Raw genomic sequence first — 19727 nt, forward strand, 5'->3', positions numbered from 1 at the left:
TTACCTGGTATCCACTACTTGATGGAAATTTCAAAAACAAGAGACTCGAAAGAAAGAAAAGAAGGTGACTGGGATTGCTACAGAGCTACCGTCACCTCAGAACAGCCTGTGGGACCGTCCCACAGAAGACCAGCTTCCCGACAGGGTTCTGAGGGGAAGAAGGAGCCGCTCCCAGCCCGGAAGCTTCTGCTTTGAACTAGATCCTCCCGCGTGTTCTCTGCCAAGGGCCAAAGCCGAGGCGGGTGGATCTGTCCAGCCGGGAAGTGCCCTTGTTGCTGCGTGGAGGCCTTTCATGGCCCACTGGAACCACCTTGCTGCATGCAAGGTCGTAGTCTGGGAGCTGGGAAAGTCCTTAGGTGACATCTAGCTTGACCCCATTTAGGAAGAAATGGACTCGGGAGCATTCAGTCACATGCCCAGGGTCAGAGCAGCTGAGACGATGTGGATCTTAAACCTCAGGTGCTCTGACCCCTGGGTCGGTGCTCAGGGAGAATGTGGGATCTCTCCTAGAGGAGTAGAAAGGGACCCAGGACTGAGCACAGGAGACTTGACAGCAGGCTTGCACTAAATGCAACTCTCCTTTGGTTTTGCTATACTTTCTGTTCAATCTTAACTCCCCCTGGGGAGATGACCCTGCCACAGCCCTGGGGAAGCTAACACAAAGCCCAAAGGATTTGATCAGGAAGGTTCCCTGGCCCTCGGCCAGATGTTCTTTTCCTCTCAGTTTCGTATCATTACGGTCTTGTGTGTTCCCCTGATCATTTGTAAACAGCACTGACTCCGACCATGGCTCCTATTCCCATCTCAAATATTTCACACCTGGCTTCTAGGAGCTGTTTTCGAGACCCTATAAGCTGCTCTTTCTTGGTGACCATCGTTTAGCAGAACTGGTACAGAAATAAATCACTTGACTCTACAGATCCAGGAACAATTCTGGGTCCCCTGCTCTAGTTCACAGGGTCTGCCAGATAGCCTTACAGATTCTTATTTCATCTGATGAGTCTTCCCCTGCCCAGCCAGGGATCCTATGTTTGACCCTCTCACATTTGACTTGCTGCCGATCTCTGAGACAACAGTGAACAATGACCTTTCATCGGTTCAGGGAGCCGGGTGGATCAGCTGTGTGCCTAAGGGATTCCCCAGCTGAAAAGTCAAGAACTGTGTGGAGGCCTCGCTATCTGAGATTTTCCACTAGGAGGACTAGGAGGCCGTTCCAAGTGCCCTGGCACGCAGTGGTAACTGACTAACTGATACCCTGCAGGGCCATAGGGGTTGATGCAACCCTGTAAATTACTACCAGGGAGTAGTTGTGTCTGTATGGAGAGATGGAGAGGATCCAGTTCAAAAGCTGCACTTTTCCAGGTGATGCTTTTCCTATCATTGTCAGCTTCTTCGTCTTTGTTGGGGAGCACACCCCGGCCTATTTTAATACTATCTGTGAACACCATCAAACCAGCATTCGCTGTCTTCTGCTGGTCTAACAAACAAACTAAACCTGACCCACAATTCCTGCAAAAACGGCCCTCTTCAGCTCCCAGGGACTCCTGTCGTACATGCTGAACAAAACCCTGACCCAGCTCGGAGCTGCAGAATGTGCTGGGTCCTGCCATCTCTCATGACCCCTTTGTGCATGGCCACTCCTTCCCAGAATAGCCATAAGGCACACCATCTCACCCAAGACATGGTTGTGCATCCCTCTAACTCATTATTGGCAAATCACACCAAGGACTTGGAGTTCTCCAGTGACAAGGAGAATCCAGTACAACATTATTAACTAGCAACAGTGCACTTTCATAACATCACCAGCCCACACTCAACTCTCTTATCTGCTTCCCTCTGGCCCCTTTCACAGCCGTTATCATAAATAAAAAGGCGGCTGAAGTCAAAATCAGGCTGAAGTCCTCCAACATCTCAGCTGCAGAGAAAGGTTTGGTAAGGTGTCTAAGCAGACAGCCACGGACCTGAAACAAATGCATCTGGGAATCAGCCCGTGTCAAAATGCCTTCATCAAATAGGATGGATTCTTGAGGAGACACCTTGAAAGTCAGCACCACAACCCAACAGTCCCAAGGCTGCTGGGGGATTTCTCTCATAAGGTCACCCCCCCTGCAGCTGTGGCAGGTGAGTGCTAGAGGGGTGCAGGGGAACTCAGTTACTTTCCCAGCCTTCCAGCTCCATCACCTGCAACTGCTCCAGCTGGGTATCCCCAGAGGGTGTGCTGGAGAGAATAGAAACGGGGAACCGAGGCAGGGAAGTGAGAAGATGTGCAGGGAAAGAGGACAGAGCACAACAGAGCATCAGCTGATGCGGCTGAGGGCACAGAAGGAGAATTCAGTACTTACCCCAGCCAGGAGGGAGGGGGCCCAGTGGGTCATGGTCAGTGGAAGCACTCGAAGACTAAACACAAGAAACACAGCAGAACACAGAAGTTAAAAAAAAAAAAAAAAAAAAAAAGCCCACTGGTTAAAAATAAATCAATCGATAAAAATAAAAATGCCAAGGACTGGTTTCCACATTTTAGCACTTTGCAGAGTATACGGTGGGGCCTTAGGCGGCATCTGCTCCTCTCGAAAGTCTTCAAAGAAGAAGAAATACCAAAAAAGAACCCTGCATGCTGAGGGCCCAGACGGGTTGTGGAGAGGGTGGAGCGAGGGGGAGGGAGAGGTGTGCAGAGGAAGGTGGGCCAGGACGCCCCCAGGCCAGGCCGGGAGCCGGCCCCAGGCGCAGCAGGAGGAGGGCCCGAGCGGGGCTGCCCGGCAAAGCGCGGCCGGCTGGTGCGTCAGCCGCTCAGCTCCTGCTCAAGGCGGCCAAGGCGACTGCAATCACCACCACCTCCAACTTTCTCCAAGAACCACACACGGGAGGGGAAAAAATATCGCAGGCCTTTCCAATGAAATCATTCCCACAAGCCCTGCCCACGCCCAGAGCTTCCTGGCCGGGGGCTGGGCCCTCCTCCCTCCTGGGTGCACAGGGAGAGGCAGCAGCGGTGTGCGACAGACTGAGGGCACATTCAGGCCCCGGGCCCCTCACCTCCCCCAGGAATGTTTTGCTTCCCTTCACAAAGCACCTTTCTTCTCCTCCGGCCTGAACCTGAAGTTGTTCAGTGTTCTGTGTGCGTCTTTCTGGGGAGGTGGGGCTGGGGCGAGATGACGAGAGAGAGAGAGAGAGAGAGAGAGAGAGAGAGAGAGAGAGAGAGAGAGAGAGAGAGACAGAGACAGAGACAGAGACAGAGAGAGAGAGACGGAGAGACGGAGAGACGGAGAGACAGAGAGACAGAGACAGAGAGACAGAGAGAGAGACAGACAGAGGGAGAGAGAGACAGAGAGACAGAGAGACAGAGAGAGAGACAGAGAGACAGAGAGACAGAGAGAGACAGAGAGAGAGCGAGGGAGAGAGAGAGAGAAGGGGAGACAACTCCGGGCCTTCAGGGTCGCTGTTTACATTCGAACCTTCACCCCCAGCCTCATTCTGCTGCGGGGTCCCTGGGGCAGGGCTGCAGTGGCCCAAGAGTTCTCATAGCCTGCGGGGAACGGGGGTGCTGTCAAAGACTCTTCACACTGAAATAAAACAAGTATTGTTCCCCGCTGGCTTGCTTTCTCTCTCTCTCTCCTTTTTTTTCCTTTCTTTCTTTCTTTTTTTTTTTTGTGCCAAAGCATTTTTATTTCACTTACTAAAATTTAATTGTTACATGAGGGGGATCAAGTTCTCACTGCAGACTTCGGGCTGCCTGGCGGGCCCCGTCTGGGGGCGGTGGAGCCACACACGGGCAGGAGGATGAATGGAGCTCAGTCTCGGCTTGAGAAAACATTGGTAGAACTCAACTGCCAACGAACCCCCTTCCACGGCCCTCCCTCCACTCCCCGCTGAAAGGACAGAGAAACTTTCTTTCCGAGGTGGCAGCTACAAGCGACTCTTCCAAAGCAAGTTCCAACAAAGACGTTTCAGTCTTGAAACCATAGGTTCCTTGATGGGACGGAGCCCCCTTCCAGCAGAGGGCCTCCTAACCAGGCAGAGCGAAACTGCTCGAAGGTGCGGGAAGCTGGGCTGTCCTGGATTTAGGGCATGTTGCCCTCAGCCTCGAGGGTGTGCTTACGACCCCCCACCACCGTTCCGATTTGTCTGATGGCTGCTGAAAGAAAACTTCCCCAATTCACGGAGGTTATTATGGTGTGTGTGTGGAGGGGAGGCGAGGTGAGGGGAGTTGGCATGTCATAAAACCCAAGCTCCTCCACCTTTTTCGTAGTTAATACATAACAAGAACAGTGGGTACAAAAAACACGCGGCAACAGAAGGGAAGGAACTACCTTGTGAAACATGCACGCGCTTCAGACAATGAAGCCAAATAGAAGGCGGCAGGTGAGCGTTGACCTGGACCAGTGTCCTCGCAAAAGGGAAGGGCTACAGAAAAGGTCATTCTAAGAAATTAAAAGAAGCAGCATTTGGTGCAATTTTTTTGGCTGATTCAGGCCTTTTTTCTCCCCCACCAGAGTAAGTGGATGATCTGCAAAGCATTCAGGAGCTCTGCTGGGAAATTAGCTCCCAACTGGTACCAACTGGGCTTCAGTGGGCTTACAGTCGTCTCTTGCCTAACTCTACAAATCAACACACCAAAAGGTCTTTTTTCTGACAGCCTTCGTGACCTGCACTGAACTAGAAACAAAAAATGTTTAACGGCCCCTTTCTTAACCTTTGCCTTTTTTTTTTTTTTTTAATGTCAGAAATTAAATGTTCACACAGTGTTGGCTCTCTTTCATGAAGGTGGTTTTTTGAAAAATGCCTTTAGTATCCTCTCATTCTCATCCCTAGAGGTGGAGAGAAGAGGAGGCGGACAGGAAGGGAGAGAGACCAGAGACTGATAAACACGAGCGACACGTGAAATGGGTCAGTGGAAGTTGACGCTCATAATGATTTTACCTCTTACGGTTAAAGCAAAGCACTTGATTATTTTGGATATTTCTTCCCTAACGTATATAGTACAACTTGAAAAATGTTTAAAGGAAGTGAACAGAAGCCAAGAAGACACAAAAAATTAAAAGCTATATACCCTGGCCAGAAAACCAAAACCCAAAAACCCCACATCTCCAGTGAGCCAACCAACTGCCCCTTCTCTCCTACCACACCTTCCCCTGAAATGAGAGATCCCAAGTGTTACCTGGAGCATGGCTGGAAAAGCACAGAGAAAGGGGTATGGTGGGGGAGGGGACTGCGGTCAGAAAAGAGATCCTGGGATGTGCAGGTGACTCTAAGAGACAAGACAGTTTCCTTTATTATTAAGAAGAGAAAGGGATGCTGTTGAATAATTTTCCTGGTAACCGTCCCTGGGGTGGAAGAACTGGGGTGCAGGCCATGAGCCAGAGGGCTCACATGAGTTCAAGTCCCTTAGGGACTAAAAGCATTTAGTCCCAGTAATATTTTAAGATACAAACTCAGAAATAAAGAATGTCTAGCAAATACAGCCGAGGGCAAGACAAGCTCTGGGAAGGGCATAGAGGTTACAGTGTGGAAGGCAGGCTCCATTTTTTTTTTTTTTTTTTTTTTTTAAGGATGCACCCAGTGGGCACAGAACAAAACCCAGGTGCTTGAGAATTTGATCCAAGGGGCTCTTTGCAGAGCAAGAAACAAGTTGTCTGTTTCTGGATAAAGCACTTTGGCGTCCATACGTTAGGAGCCGCAGGATGATTTGCTTCAGTCTTGCCAATGCTGGCTACACCTTTGTTTATCAGGGGGAGCATCAGGCAGGAGTGGAGGAGGAGTTGCCACAGAAATAGTAGTAGGCTGCAAGCAGAGTCCCGTCGCAATTACAAGATGCACACGACTGGGCTGGGCATGCTCGGTGGACCGCAGCAGGACCACAAAACAGAGGGCAAATCGAAATCGAAACTGCAGCGGCCAAGCGCAAGTATGTGCACGAAGATCGCAAGTAACAACGGCACACTGGGGCGTCAGGAGAGGGAAACGTGTCAGAGATAAGGGGATGATAACAGCGAGACCGAAAAAGGTATGCATTGAGGCAGGAAGGAATTGCAGGAGACTGCCATCTGGGATTCCCTTGATTTCCCATATTGAACTGTATTTCGTGTTCTCTGCAGGCAGCAAAGAAGAACAAGGTCTGGTTTCAGCCCAGCAGCAGGAGGAGGAGGAGGAGAAGGGGAAGCCAATGGTATAGTATCAGCTCTTAAGTCTTCCGAGTCAAACCCTGGGCCAAGGCCAAACCCCAAAATAACTCTATGAAAGCGACTCTTCTTACTTGTAACCAGGACATGGCACCATAGCAAACAAGAGGGGCAAACCAAATCCAGAGGGAAGGGAAATCAACAGAGAGACATTGAAAGCTGACCCAAAAAAGATTCCTACCATGTTTTTCAATATGAGTCTTGTTTCAGGAACAAAAGGGAACCATCACCTCCATCCAGAACCCTCCTGGATCCCCAGCCAAGCTGAGAAAACCATGTTAGAGGACTCAGAGAGAACATTTTCTTTCAAGCGCTGAATTTTTACTTTTAGGGGGCACTCCAAGTCAAAGTTCTACCTCTGCAGGCCTGGAATGATGTTGCTAAAATGAGGGAGACAGGAGAGAGGAATGAAGGCTCCAAAAGACCGAGCAGACGTGCGCTCCAGAATCTTCCCTTTCACACACCAGACATCTGGGTCAACTGACAGAACCTACACAGTGCATGGGAGGGTAGGAAAAAAAAAAGAGTCCTTCAATGGAGTTTTCTTTTTTAATTTAAGAAGTCGGGTAAACAGGGAGACAAAACCATGTGAGACTCCTAAAACGCGTCCTCGTCTCTAAGTCAGAGGACAAAGATGCCCAGACCTTTCCAGTTTTGCAGCCATGACCACCCAAGAAAATGGCAGGGAAAGTCTTTGGGGCCCAGCTCAAAAGGAATAATTTATGAAATGCAGAGAAGAACCAGATTCCACCCAATTTTGAAACATGCCAGAACCGGATGCCCGGCATGTATGAAGGGGGCTGTGGAGTGGGAGGCCAGATGCCCAGCAGTGCTGCACCAGGTAGACCACTGGGCACGGGTTGTAGACAGGCATCATAGCTACCTTGGAGGCAACTCAACGTGACAAACACCAGACTTTCTGCTCATCCATACTAAGGAAACACTGTATGATAAGCAATCAGCCCCCACAGACAGAAGAAGGAACAAGCCAGCCAAGGCCAATGCCACCATGCCTTCTGGTTGATGGGGTAGCTCCTGCTTTGGGTGAGCAGAGAAAGAGCTGGAAATGACGGCAAAGCTGATGATGAATGCTATTAGCTGGAATTACAGGTTTTCTGAGCATTTAGAAATGGGTTGTGGGGTTAAAGTTCATTTCAAATAGAAACAGTGTGAGTTAAACGTGGTGATGTCCTAGACCAGCTCAAAAAGTTTCCAACTTCCGATATACCACACCCTGTGCAGGTTCCACTGCAGAGGGAACAAAGCTTCATGTTCAAGGGGCTCTGAGAAAATGTAATCAGAGTTCCAACTTGGGAATCCCACTTCTCTCTGCCAAAGAAGCTGTGTGGCTGGGCTCCCCACCAAGCACCAGGCTGCTGGTAGGGCCTCTAATGAGAGAGAGACCCAGGAAGGAAGGTTCCTAAAGGGACCCAGTATGGGAGACCATTAGACAGTTAATTTGGGACCACAACACTCTGACTTCTGGACGAGAAGGTTTAAATGTTATTCTGTAGGTAATGACCACAGAAGGTTTTGAGCCAGTGATTAATAATGTAGAGCAAAGCCCCATTCCTTAAATCTTCCACAGTGATTTTTTTAAAAAGTGACAAAATGGGGAATTCCCTGGTGGTCCAGTGGTTAGGACTCCAAGCTTCCACTGCAGGGGACCCAGGTTCGATCCCTGGTTGGGAAACTAAGATCCCGCAGCTGCGTGGCACGGCCAAAAAATTAAAAAGAAAAAAAAAAAGTGACAAAATGACAGTGATATTTGAAGACTGCTCTGCTAGAAACAGGCAGTACAGATTGGAGGAGAGAGAATGACAGCAAAGAGACAATTCCAAGGCTGCCTTAACCATTCAGGTGGGAGGGACAGAGGAAAATCAGGAATCAGATAGAAGAAGGCTGATCTAGACCGGTGGTCAATACACTTTTTCTGTAAAGGGCCACAAAAATATTTTAGGCTTTATGGGCCACCTGGTCTTTGTTGTGGCTACTCAACTCTGCCATTGTAGCATGAAAGCAGCCACAGTCAATACCCACACTATGGGGTGTGCTTGTGTTCCTATAAAACTTTATTTACAAAACTAGCTGGGGGCCCATTTGGCCCAAAGGCCATAGTTTGCCCACCCCAAATCCAGATGAACTTTAAGGTCCCTCCATCCTTCAGAACCTGTCAGATAATAAACATCTAAAGAAAACCAGTAGCAGCAATAGAAAGGGAAGGATTTGGGTGACTGCTTTGACTTGAAAAGGCAAGGTATGGGAGAGGTCACAGCAAACTTCAGGTCTCAAGTCTGGGTAAATGGACCTGGATGGAGGGACCAGAAGAGAAATCCAGTCCTGGAAGGAAGATCGGGGAATTCAGTTTCAGATACACGTCCTGAGTCCATAAACACAGAAGGTGGACATGGAGTCACTAAGTTAGAAACACTGGAGTTTGAGGAATTTCACTGTGATGAGTAAAATCTCCAGTGTCAGAGCACTGACATTTCTAGCCACCATTCTCCCTGCTCGCCAAACAGGTGGACGGAGAATGTGCGTGGCCGTGCGTGGCCGCTGGGAGGCTCCCCTCCCTCGTGGCTGGCCCCCCGCTCTCACCTGGTAGAGGAATCTCTGGCTGAAGTGCTGCATGGCGCCCTGGAGCTGGTTGCGCTGGGACTGCCACTGCTCATAGTTCCGCACGTACTCGGCCGTGGGGCGCTGCCAGGTGGTGGTCCGAGTGTTGTGGTCCACGTAGTAGAACCTGCCTCGGGGGTCTGTGCGTTTCTCCCAGCTGCAAACATCAAGCTCAGAATGAATATAGTGACCGCCTCGCCCCTCCGCTCAAATGCTAGAGAAATCTCAGGATGGCTGGCAAGGAGGAGGGTGAGGAAGGGTCTGGTGTGGGGTCTGGCACAGGAGTTTGGCTGCTCCGGGGAGGCACAGCCAGGTGGGCTCCAGTCACGGAGGCTTCCAGGGCTTAGATGATTCTAGCAGACATCTGTGGTTGCCCCCCCAGCCACCAATCCCTCTTTACCAACAGCTCCTGATTTCCATGTCAGAGATCCAAGTGGTTCTGGGGCACCTGACTGTACTCCCAACCCTGGAGTTGAACTGTTGACTGGACCAGGAGTGGGCAAGTGACCTATGCTGAGCCAATCAGGATGAATCTCATGGCTTTTGCTAGTTATGGTGGGAAGAATATAGTCTCTCTTCTTTGCCGGATATGACTGAGAAAGTATGCAGTCCTGGGACTGGCTACCATCTTGGACCCAAACACAATATGAAGTTGACCCAGTAGATGGCAGAGCAGAAAAATGGGAAAAAAGCCAGTCTCTTGGGGATACTGTTGAGCCACTGGATCATGGTTCACTTGAAACCAGGATCTACATCTAGAATTTTTAGTTACATGAGGCAGTGAATTCTCTTCATTATTCAAGCCAATTTGGATCCCAATTTTTGTTCCTTGAAACTGAAATTATCCTGATATAAGGTGCCAGTGAAAATACGTTGCATGATCACGAGAAGAAGAGTTGGTGCAAATGACAGCAGGACTCTCCACATTATCTTTTGTTGAGGAAGCAATCTTTCCAAAGTTGGCCCTAAAATATCCATGGGCAAGGCAGGGCTAGCACAGAGAGTAAAAATCCTCAGCTGTGCTTGGTAGATGTAACTTGATTTCCACATACACAGGGAAGAAGTGATCAAAAGAAAGTAAGAAAGGGAACTCCGCAGGGTGATAGAAATATTTTACATTTTGATGGAGTGTGAGTTACATAAGTGTACGCATTTGTCAAAGCTCAGTGAACTGTATAACTAAGATCTGTTTATCTCACTGTGTGTAAATTATATTTCAATTTTCAAAAATGAATTTGAATCTAATTTAGCCTCCATATCTAATGACCAGTTTACCAGGAAAGATAAGGAATAAAGGAACATATAACACAACACCAGGAGTCACAATCAGCCACATCCAGAATGTGAGAAATTCTACAAGACAGATGCCCAGGATCTTCAACAAATAAATAGCCAGAAAAAAACAAGGAAGGGTGGGGGAACTTATAGATTAAGAGAGACTTATGAGATCAGCCAAAAGCAATGTGTTGATCTTGAGTTTGGATCTGATTCAAACAAATCAAGTGTGAAAACATTTTTAAGACAATTGGGGAAAACGCAACACAGACTGTGTATGACATAAGTAAGGAAATATTGTTAATTGTGTTGGGTGGGATAATGGTATTTTGGTTATGTTTAAAACAAAACACTCATCTGTTAGAGGTGTATGTGATGTATTTATGGATCCAAGGATATGATGACTGGGATTTGCTTTACAATTCATTGGTCCCCTCCCCTGAAAAGTGGGAAGATCAGATAAAACAAAATGTTATTAACTGTTAGAACCAGGCAATGGTTACAAGGGATTCATTGTACTATTCTATCAAATTTGCTGTATGCCTGAATTTTCCATTATAAATTTGAAAGGGGAAGGGGGAGAAAAGGAGTTTTAAAAAAATAAGAGAGAGATACCACTGAAGAAAACGGGGTTAACCCAACGGAAAAGGAACCCAAAATGGATTACACTGTACGATTCCAAAGTGTTGGAAGGTCTTTGTTCCCTAACTACCTTCTCGTATCATCTCTGAATTCTGATCTTATTCACATGACTATGGCGCTTTGGTCTGATACTTTCCTCAGCTTTCAGGGTTAGCCTCCTAGCTGACTTTTGTTGCCACCCCTTCAACAATTCTATCAAACTCAAAGCCTCCCTAAAAATGGCTTCTCCTCAAGTAGTTCCCAGTCCCTGTTCACAGACTGCGTCTGGATTCTGCTTGCTGGACTGCCTTGCCGTCCTGACCTGCTGTCACTTTGGATTCAACTAAATGCCATCCCTCTCGCCCCAAACCTGAGCCTTTCCCCGTCCTCCCTCCATCAGTCCTCCTCCCAGGCATGAAACAACACCATCATTCCCGACTCTTCCTTTCCTACTGATGTCAGTAAGCCACTCAGCCCAAGGGCTTCTTTTTATTTGTCTCCCTGCCCTTGACTTTCCATTTCTACGTCCAACTATCTCTGAACTAATCTCTTTATCCAATCCAGCCAACAAACTGCCATCAGGGTAACCCCAACAGACTGACTCCTTATGTCAGGCTCAAGTCAAAACCTTGAATCAGTATTCAAGGCTCACAATAATCTGGAACCTTCCCACCTTTCTCATAAATTCTCCCAACCACTGATTTTTATTTATTTTTATTTGTTAGCAAAGGAATCATGTATCTATAGTTTGAAACACAAACAGTACTGCAGGAGGTACAATGAAAACCAGTGTCTCCTGCCTCCTTCTCCCCACTGCTGATTTCTGCTCCCCAGAGGCAACAACGACTTTCAGCTCTTGACTGCTTCTTCTATTGACAGTCGTACTTCTAAATAAATGCTTACTCCATAATTTCTTGATTTCTGCCAAATTAGATAATACTTATGGACTTTCCACTAGCAAAGCTGAGGATTTAGTTCTTGTACTCCACCCCCCAACACACACAATGCTCTCTCTTCCCCCATCCTCCCAATTTAGAAAACCATCACTAACTCAATATTCAGAGTTTGGATTATGACTTTGTAGAATACCATACATACATTTCCTTACTTGTACACCTTTTTCTTTTTCTCTAGAGTTAAGAATTGCGTGTTTTATTCTGCTTGGTTTTCAAGGACCTATCACAAATTTACCCCCAGATTCTGACAGGGCTGGTGGCCCCCCAGGATCACTTAACTCTGGGCCTCATTTCTCCAGGCACCCTTTGTCCAGCGTGGACAGCTGTCCTCCAGGCCTGCCTGCTCTACATTCCTGCCCTGAGTCATCTTCCCTCACCCTCCTCTTGGCCCCTGAACTGAGTCCCCTGTGTCCTGCATCTCAGGACTTCTTTCTCTGTTTCCTCTTGTCTGGTAGAAGAAATCATCTAGGAGTTTCTGAGAAAGGATGCACCAAAGTTAATTTTTTGAAACCCTGCATGTCCGAAGATGACTTTATTTCAACCCTCACACCTGAGTGTTAAAATGTCTAAAAGCTGATTTCTGGATTCACTCAGCTGTTTCACTAGAAGATCCCCAAATATCACAATCTATAGTTTTCTTCCCTTAGACTGGTCACTTTCCCCAGCAAAAAAAACCTTCCAGTCTTTACCCTGGAGACAGCATCCTCACTTAATCCCTTTTTCCTGAGTTCATCTCTGCCTTCGGCTATGGCTGTGTTCTCCACGCTGGTTCTACTCTCCCAGAACTTCTTACACTAGCAGCACTCACATGGCTGTGCGTGTGTGTATGTGAACATGTGTGTGTGTGCATGTCTGTGTGTGTGCATGTCTGTGTGTGCACACATACATATGGCAGAGGGTTGGGAGCGATGGCTGACAACCTAGAAATCTAGCTGCTCCCTGCACAAATTTTAAACTTCCAAGTTTTTTGTCTCCTTACACATACACATACACATTCACACACACACCCCATATGTCTCTGATCACTGAGGCTTTCCAGGGCTCCATGGTGCAAATTGGCTGCCTTCCGGGTGGAAACCCCACACCGGAAGCTTGGGTTTCAGCTTTCGCAACTCTGCCATTTATCCATCAGCAACTAAACTCTGATTACAATCTCCCATATGCTTTTTCTCCTCTTCCATTCCTTTATCATTATACTTTTTTATAACCTTTATTGCTATTTTAGTGGGTTTTCAGGAAGGAATGGAAATAAACACATGTTGGATCCATATGTTTAACTAGAAGTCCTCTGCACTGGTGAATTTCAAACTTCTAAGCAGCATAATCACACCCTTGGTTGCAGGTAAAATCTTACGCAGAATCACAATCTACAAAAACAGAGCAGTGGCTGGAGGCCAGGTCAGCCCTTTCATGTTGTTTGGTTCCAGGGGGCATCTGCACCAAACCCAGGGGCCTTGCTGTACACACTTGGAGCATCTTTGTTTCACACAAACCCTCCACTCGAGCAAAACTGCTCCATGCATCATTCCCTAAACACAGCTTTTACATTCACAGTGTTCTCCCAACCTGGATCACCTTCCTCTTCTCACTGAAGTCCACCCCTCAGCCTTTCCTAAAGACCAAGTCTAAGCCCCCTATGAGGCCTCCCCAATACCATGCTCTATGGTGATCACTCTCCCTGCTCACCTCAAGTTTGAGAACCATCTAAGAATGACTAAACAGCAAATTACTGCATTCATCCTTAACTACCAGGTCCAATACTTTTTTCTCCTGGATAAAATGACCGGTCTTCATACAAGTGTCCCATGGGTGGGACAGAAGGGGATGGCCATGATAAACTGAATCCTTTGGTTCAATCTCGCTCCTGGATGTCTAGGTCTGCTGATATAATGGCTCCATCTGTAGTTTCAAGGCTGCTCTCACCATGGTAATACTTCCCCAGGGCGGAACTTCTCCCATTAATTAGCAATGAAAGCTTGAGCATTCTGTTCTCTCTGGGTTCCCTATTACATAGCAGAACTAAGTGCCAGGGGCTTAAAGGTCTGGGCCTAAAACTCAGGAAGAACTCATAGGCTATAGGGGTTGCAGAGCTGAGCCATCTCACAATACAACATTAAAACTATCCTGAAAATAAGAAAGCTGGGTCTAGTATTCCACCTCAATACTTAAAGAAGAGTAAATCCTCAGCCATTCTTAGAAAATACCATTAAATATCTTCATTTAGATTCCATTCAAATGTTCACCAGGTCAAGGTCTAAATAACTTATAGACCAGAGAGGTTAAGAGGCAAGCAACCAGCACACTTACAGAGTTACCACCACTTTTAAATACGTGTGTCATAGGGAGATTGGTTCAAGATGACGGAGTAGAAGGATGTGCGCTCACTCCCTCTTGTGAGAGCACTGGAATCACAACTAACTGCTGAACAATCGTCGACAGGAAGACACTGGAACTCACCAAAAAAGACACCCCACATCCAAAGACAAAGGAGAAGCCGCAATGAGATAGTAGGAGGGGCACAATCACAATAAAATCAAGTCCCATAACTGCTGGGTGGGTGACTCACAAACTGGAGAACACTTATACCACAGAAGTCCACCCACTAGAGTGAAGGTTCTGAGCCCCAAGTCAGGCTTCCCAACCTGGGGGTCTGGAAACAGGAGGAATTCCTAGAGAATCAGACTTTGAAGGATAGCAGGATTTGACTGCAGGACTTCGACAGGACTAGGGGAAACAGAGACTCCACTTTTGGAGGGCACACACAAAGTAGTGTGTGCATCGGGACCCAGGGGAAGGAGCAGTGACCCCATAGGAGACTGAACCAGACCCACCTGCTGCTGTTGGAGGGTCTCCTGCAGAGGCGGGGCATGGCTGTGGCTCACCGTGGGGACAAGGACACTGGCAGCAGAAGTTCTGGGAAGTACTCCTTGGCGTGAGCCCTCCTGGAGTCCGCCATTGGCCCCACCAAAGAGCCAGGTAGACTCCAGTGCTGGGTCGCCTCAGGCCAAACAACCAACAGGGAGGGAACTCAGCCCCACCCATCAGCAGACAAGCAGATTAAAGTTTTACTGAGCTCTGCCCACCAGAGCAACAGCCAGCTCTATGCACCATCAGTCCCTCCCATCAAGAAGCTTGCACAAGCCTCTTAGATAGCCTCATCCACCAGAGGGCAGAGAGCAGAAGCAAGAAGAACTACAATTCTGCAGGCTGTGGAAGGAAAACCACATTCATAGAAAGAGAGACAAAATGAAAAGGCAGAGGACTATATACCAGATGAAGGAACAAGATAAAACCTCAGAAAAACAACTAAATGAAGTGGAGATAGGCAACCTTCCAGAAAAAGAATTCAGAATAATGATAGTGAAGATGATCCAGGACCTCGGAAAAAGAATGGAGGTAAAGATCGAGAAGATGCAAGAAATGTTTAACAAAGAGCTAGAAGAATTAAAGAACAAACAAACAGAGATGAACAATACAATAACTGAAATGAAAACAACACTAGAAGGAATCAATAGCAGAATGACTGAGGCAGAAGAACAGACAAGTCACCTGGAAGACAAAATGGTGGAATTCACTGCCGCGGAACAGAATAAAGAAAAAAGAATGAAAAGAAATGAAGACAGCCTAAGAGACCTCTGGGACAACATTAAACACACCAACATTCACATTATAGGGGTCCCAGAAGGAGAAGAGAGAGAGAAAGGACCCGAGAAAATGTTTGAAGAGATTATAGTCGAAAACTTCCCTAACATGGGAAAAGAAATAGCCACCCAAATCCAGGAAGCGCAGAGAGTCCCAGGCAGGATAAACCCAAGGAGAAACACACCAAGACACATAGTAATCAAACTGACGAAAATTAAAGAGAAAGAAAAATTACTGAAAGCAACAAGGGAAAAACAACAAATAACATACAAGGGAACTCCCATAAGGTTAACAGCTGATTTCTCAGCAGAAACTCTACAAGCCAGAAGGGAGTGGCATGATATATTTAAAGTGATGAAAGGGAAGAACCTGCAGCCAAGATTACTCTACCCCGCACGGATCTCATTCAGATTTGATGGAGAAATCAAAAGCTTTACAGACAAGCAAAAGCGAAGAGAATTCAGCACCACAAAACCAGCTCTACAACAAATGCTAAAGGAACTTCTCTAAGTGGGAAACACAAGAGAAGAAAAGGACCTACAAGAACAAACCCATAACAACTAAGAAAATGGTAATAGGAACATACATATCGATAATTACCTTAAATATGAATGGATTAAATGCTCCAAACAAAAGACACAGGCTCGCTGAATGGATACAAATAGAAGATCCATATATATGCTGTCTACAAGAGACCCACGTCAGACCTAGGGACACATACAGACTGAAAGTGAGGGGATGGAAAAAGATATTCCATGCAAATGGAAATCAAAAGAAAGCTGGAGTAGCAATACTCATATCAGATAAAATAGACTTTAAAATAAAGAATGTTACAAGAAACAAGGAAGGACACTACATAATGATCAAGGGATCAATCCAAGAAGAAGATATAACAATTATAAATATATATGCACCCAATATAGGAGCACCTCAATACATAAGGCAACTGCTAACAGCTATAAAAGAGGAAATCGACAGCAACACAATAATAGTGGGGGACTTTAACACCTCACTTACACCAATGGACAGATCATCCAGACAGAAAATTAATAAGGAAACACAAGCTTTAAATGACACAATAGACCAGATAGATTTAATTGATATTTATAGGACATTCCATCCAAAAACAGCAGATTACACTTTCTTCTCAAGTGCACACAGAACATTCTCCAGGATAGATCACATCTTGGGTCACAAATCAAGCCTCAGTAAATTTAAGAAAATTGAAATCATATCAACCATCTTTTCCAACCACAACGCTCGCTATGAGATTAGAAATCAATTACAGGGAAAACAACGTAAAAAACACAAACACATGGAGGCTAAACAATACGTTACTAAATAACCAAGAGATCACTGAAGAAATCAAAGAGGAAATCAAAAATACCTAGAGACAAATGACAACAAAAACACGACGATCCAAAACCTATGGGATGCAGCAAAAGCAGTTCTAAGAGGGAAGTTTATAAATATACAAGCCTACCTCAAGAAACAAGAAAAATCTCAAATAAACAATCTAACCTTACACCTAAAGGAACTAGAGAAAGAAGAACAAACAAAACCCAAGTTAGCAGAAGGAAAGAAATCATAAACAACAGAGCAGAAATAAATGAAAAAGAAACAAAGAAAACAATAGCAAAGATCAATAAAACTAAAAGCTGGTTCTTTGAGAAGATAAACAAAATTGATAAACCTTTAGCCACACTCATCAAGAAAAAGAGGGAGAGGATTCAAATCAATAAAATTAGAAATGAAAAAGGAGGGCTTCCCTGGTGGTGCAGTGGTTAAGAATCTGCCTGCCAATGCAGGGGACATGGGTACGAGCCCTGGTCCGGGAAGATCCCACATGCTGCGGAGCAACTAAGCCTGTGCGCCACAACTACTGAGCCTGCGCTCTAGAGCCCGCGAGCCACAACTACTGAGCCCGCGTGCCATAACTACTGAAGCCCGTGTGCCTAGAGCCCGTGCTCTGCAACAAGAGAAGCCACCTCAATGAGAAGCCCGCGCACCGCAATGAAAGAGTAGCCCCCGCTCGACCCAACTAGAGAAAGCCGGTGCCCAGCAACAAAGGCCCAACGCAGCCAAAAATAAAAATAAATAAATTTATTAAAAAAAAAAAAAAAAAGAAATGAAAAAGGAGAAGTTACAATGGACACCGCAGAAATACAAAGCATCCTAAGAGACTACTACAAGCAAGTTTATGCCAATGAAATGGACAACCTGGAAGAAATGGACAAATTCTTAGAAAAGTATAAGCTTCCAAGACCGAACCAGGAAGAAATAGAAAATATGAACAGACCAATCACAAGTAATGAAATTGAAAGTGTGATTAAAAATCTTGCAACAGGGCTTCCCTGGTGGCGCAGCGGTTGAGAGTCTGCCTGCCAATGCAGGGGACACGGGTTCGAGCCCTGGTCTGGGAAGATCCCACATGCCACGGAGCAACTGGGCCCGTGAGCCACAATTACTGAGCCTGCGCGTCTGGAGCCTGTGCTCCACAGCAAGAGAGGCCGCGACAGTGAGAGGCCCGCACACCACGATGAAGAGAGGCCCCCGCTTGCCACAACTAGAGAAAGCCCTCGCACAGAAACAAAGACCCAACACAGCAAAAATAAATAATAAATAAATAAAATTAAGAAGTGTTGTAAGAAAGGTTTAAAAAAAAAAAATCTTCCAACAAACAAAAGTCCAGGACCAGATGGCTTCACAGGCGAATTCTATCAAACATTTAGAGAAGAGCTAACACCCATCCTTCTCAAACTCTTCAAAAAAACTGCAGAGGAAGGAACACTCCCAAACTCATTCTATGAGGCCACCATCATCCTGATACCAAAACCAGACAAAGATATTACAAAAAAAGAAAATTACAGACCAATATCACTGATGAATATAGATGCAAAAGTCCTCAACAAAATACTACCAAACAGAATCCAACAGCACATTAAAAGGATCATACACTATGATCAAGTGGGATTTATCCCACGGATGCAAGGATTCTTCAATATAGGCAAATCAATCAATGTGATACACCATATTAACAAATTGAAGCAGAAAAACCATATGATCATCTCAATAGATGCAAAAAAAGCTTTTGACAAAATTCAACACCCATTTATGATAAAAACTCTCCAGAAAGTGGGCAAAGAGGGAAACTACCTCAACATAATAAAGGCCATATACGACAAACCCACAGCAAACATCATTCCCAATGGTGAAAAACTGAAAGCATTTCCTCTAAGATCAGGAACAAGACAAGGATGTCCACTCTCGCCACTATTATTCAACATAGTTTTGGAAGTCCTAGCCACGGCAATCAGAGAAGAAAAAGAAATAAAAGGAATACAAATTGGAAAAGAAGAACTAAAACTGTCACTGTTTGCAGATGGATTTGGATTGGAAGAATCAATATTGTGAAAATGACTATACTACCCAAAGCAATCTACAGATTCAATGCAATCCCTATCAAACTACCAGTGGCTATTTTTACAGAACTAGAACAAAAAATCTTAAAATTTGTATGGAGACACAAAAGACCCCGAATAGCCAAAGCAGTCTTGAGGGAAAAAAACGGAGCTGGAGGAATCAGATGCCCTGACTTCAGACTATACTACAAAGCTACAGTAATCAAGACAATATGGTACTGGCACAAAAACAGAAATACAGATCAATGGAACAGGATAGAAAACCCAGAGATAAACCCACGCACCTAAGGTCAACTAATCTATGACAAAGGAGGCAAGGATATACAATGGAGAAAAGACAGTCTCTTCAATAAGTGGTGCTGGGAAAACTGGAGAGCTATATGTAAAAGAATGAAATTAGAACACTCCCTAAAACCATACACAAAAATAAACTCAAAATGGATTAGAGACCTAAATGTAAGACTGGACACTATAAAACTCTTAGAGGAAAACATAGGAAGAACACCCTTTGACATAAATCACAGCAAGATCTTTTTTGATCCACCTCCTAGAGTAATGGAAATAAAAATAAAAAATAAACAAATGGGACCTAGTGAAACTTAAAAGCTTTTGCACAGCAAAGGAAACCATAAACAAGACGAAAAGACAACCCTCAGAATGGGAGAAAATATTTGCAAACGAATCAATGGACAAAGGATTAATCTCCAAAATATATAAACAGCTCATGCAGCTCAATTTTAAAAATCCAACAACCCAATCAAAAACTGCACAGAAGACCTAAACAGACATTTCTCCAAAGAAGACATACAGATGGCCATAAGCACAGGAAAAGATGCTCAACATCACTAATTATTAGAGAAATGCAAATTAAAACTACAATGAGGTATCACCTTACACCAGTTAGAATGGGCATCATCAGAAAATCTACAAACAACAAATGCTGGAGAGGGTGTGGAGAAAAGGGAACCCTCTTGCACTGTTGGTAAGAATGTAAATTGATACAGTCACTATGGAGAACAGTA

At 45.6% G+C, this 19727-nt stretch overlaps 1 protein-coding gene across 3 annotated transcripts in view; it reads right to left on the reverse strand.

Annotated features, from left to right (window-relative positions):
* The window catches only part of WWP2 (WW domain containing E3 ubiquitin protein ligase 2), a 145579-nt gene that overhangs the window by 13040 nt on the left and 112812 nt on the right, over window positions 1–19727 (reverse strand). For all 3 annotated transcript variants that reach the window (XM_061174378.1, XM_061174376.1, XM_061174377.1), the window contains exons 10-11: window positions 8772–8946; window positions 2343–2397 (exon numbers count right to left, since the gene is read on the reverse strand). In XM_061174378.1, coding sequence (XP_061030361.1) covers window positions 2343–2397; window positions 8772–8946 — 230 coding nt within the window. The remainder of the gene's footprint in view (window positions 1–2342; window positions 2398–8771; window positions 8947–19727) is intronic.

The sequence above is a fragment of the Eubalaena glacialis genome, chromosome 18, assembly GCF_028564815.1.
Source record: "Eubalaena glacialis isolate mEubGla1 chromosome 18, mEubGla1.1.hap2.+ XY, whole genome shotgun sequence".
Classification (NCBI taxonomy): domain Eukaryota; kingdom Metazoa; phylum Chordata; class Mammalia; order Artiodactyla; family Balaenidae; genus Eubalaena; species Eubalaena glacialis.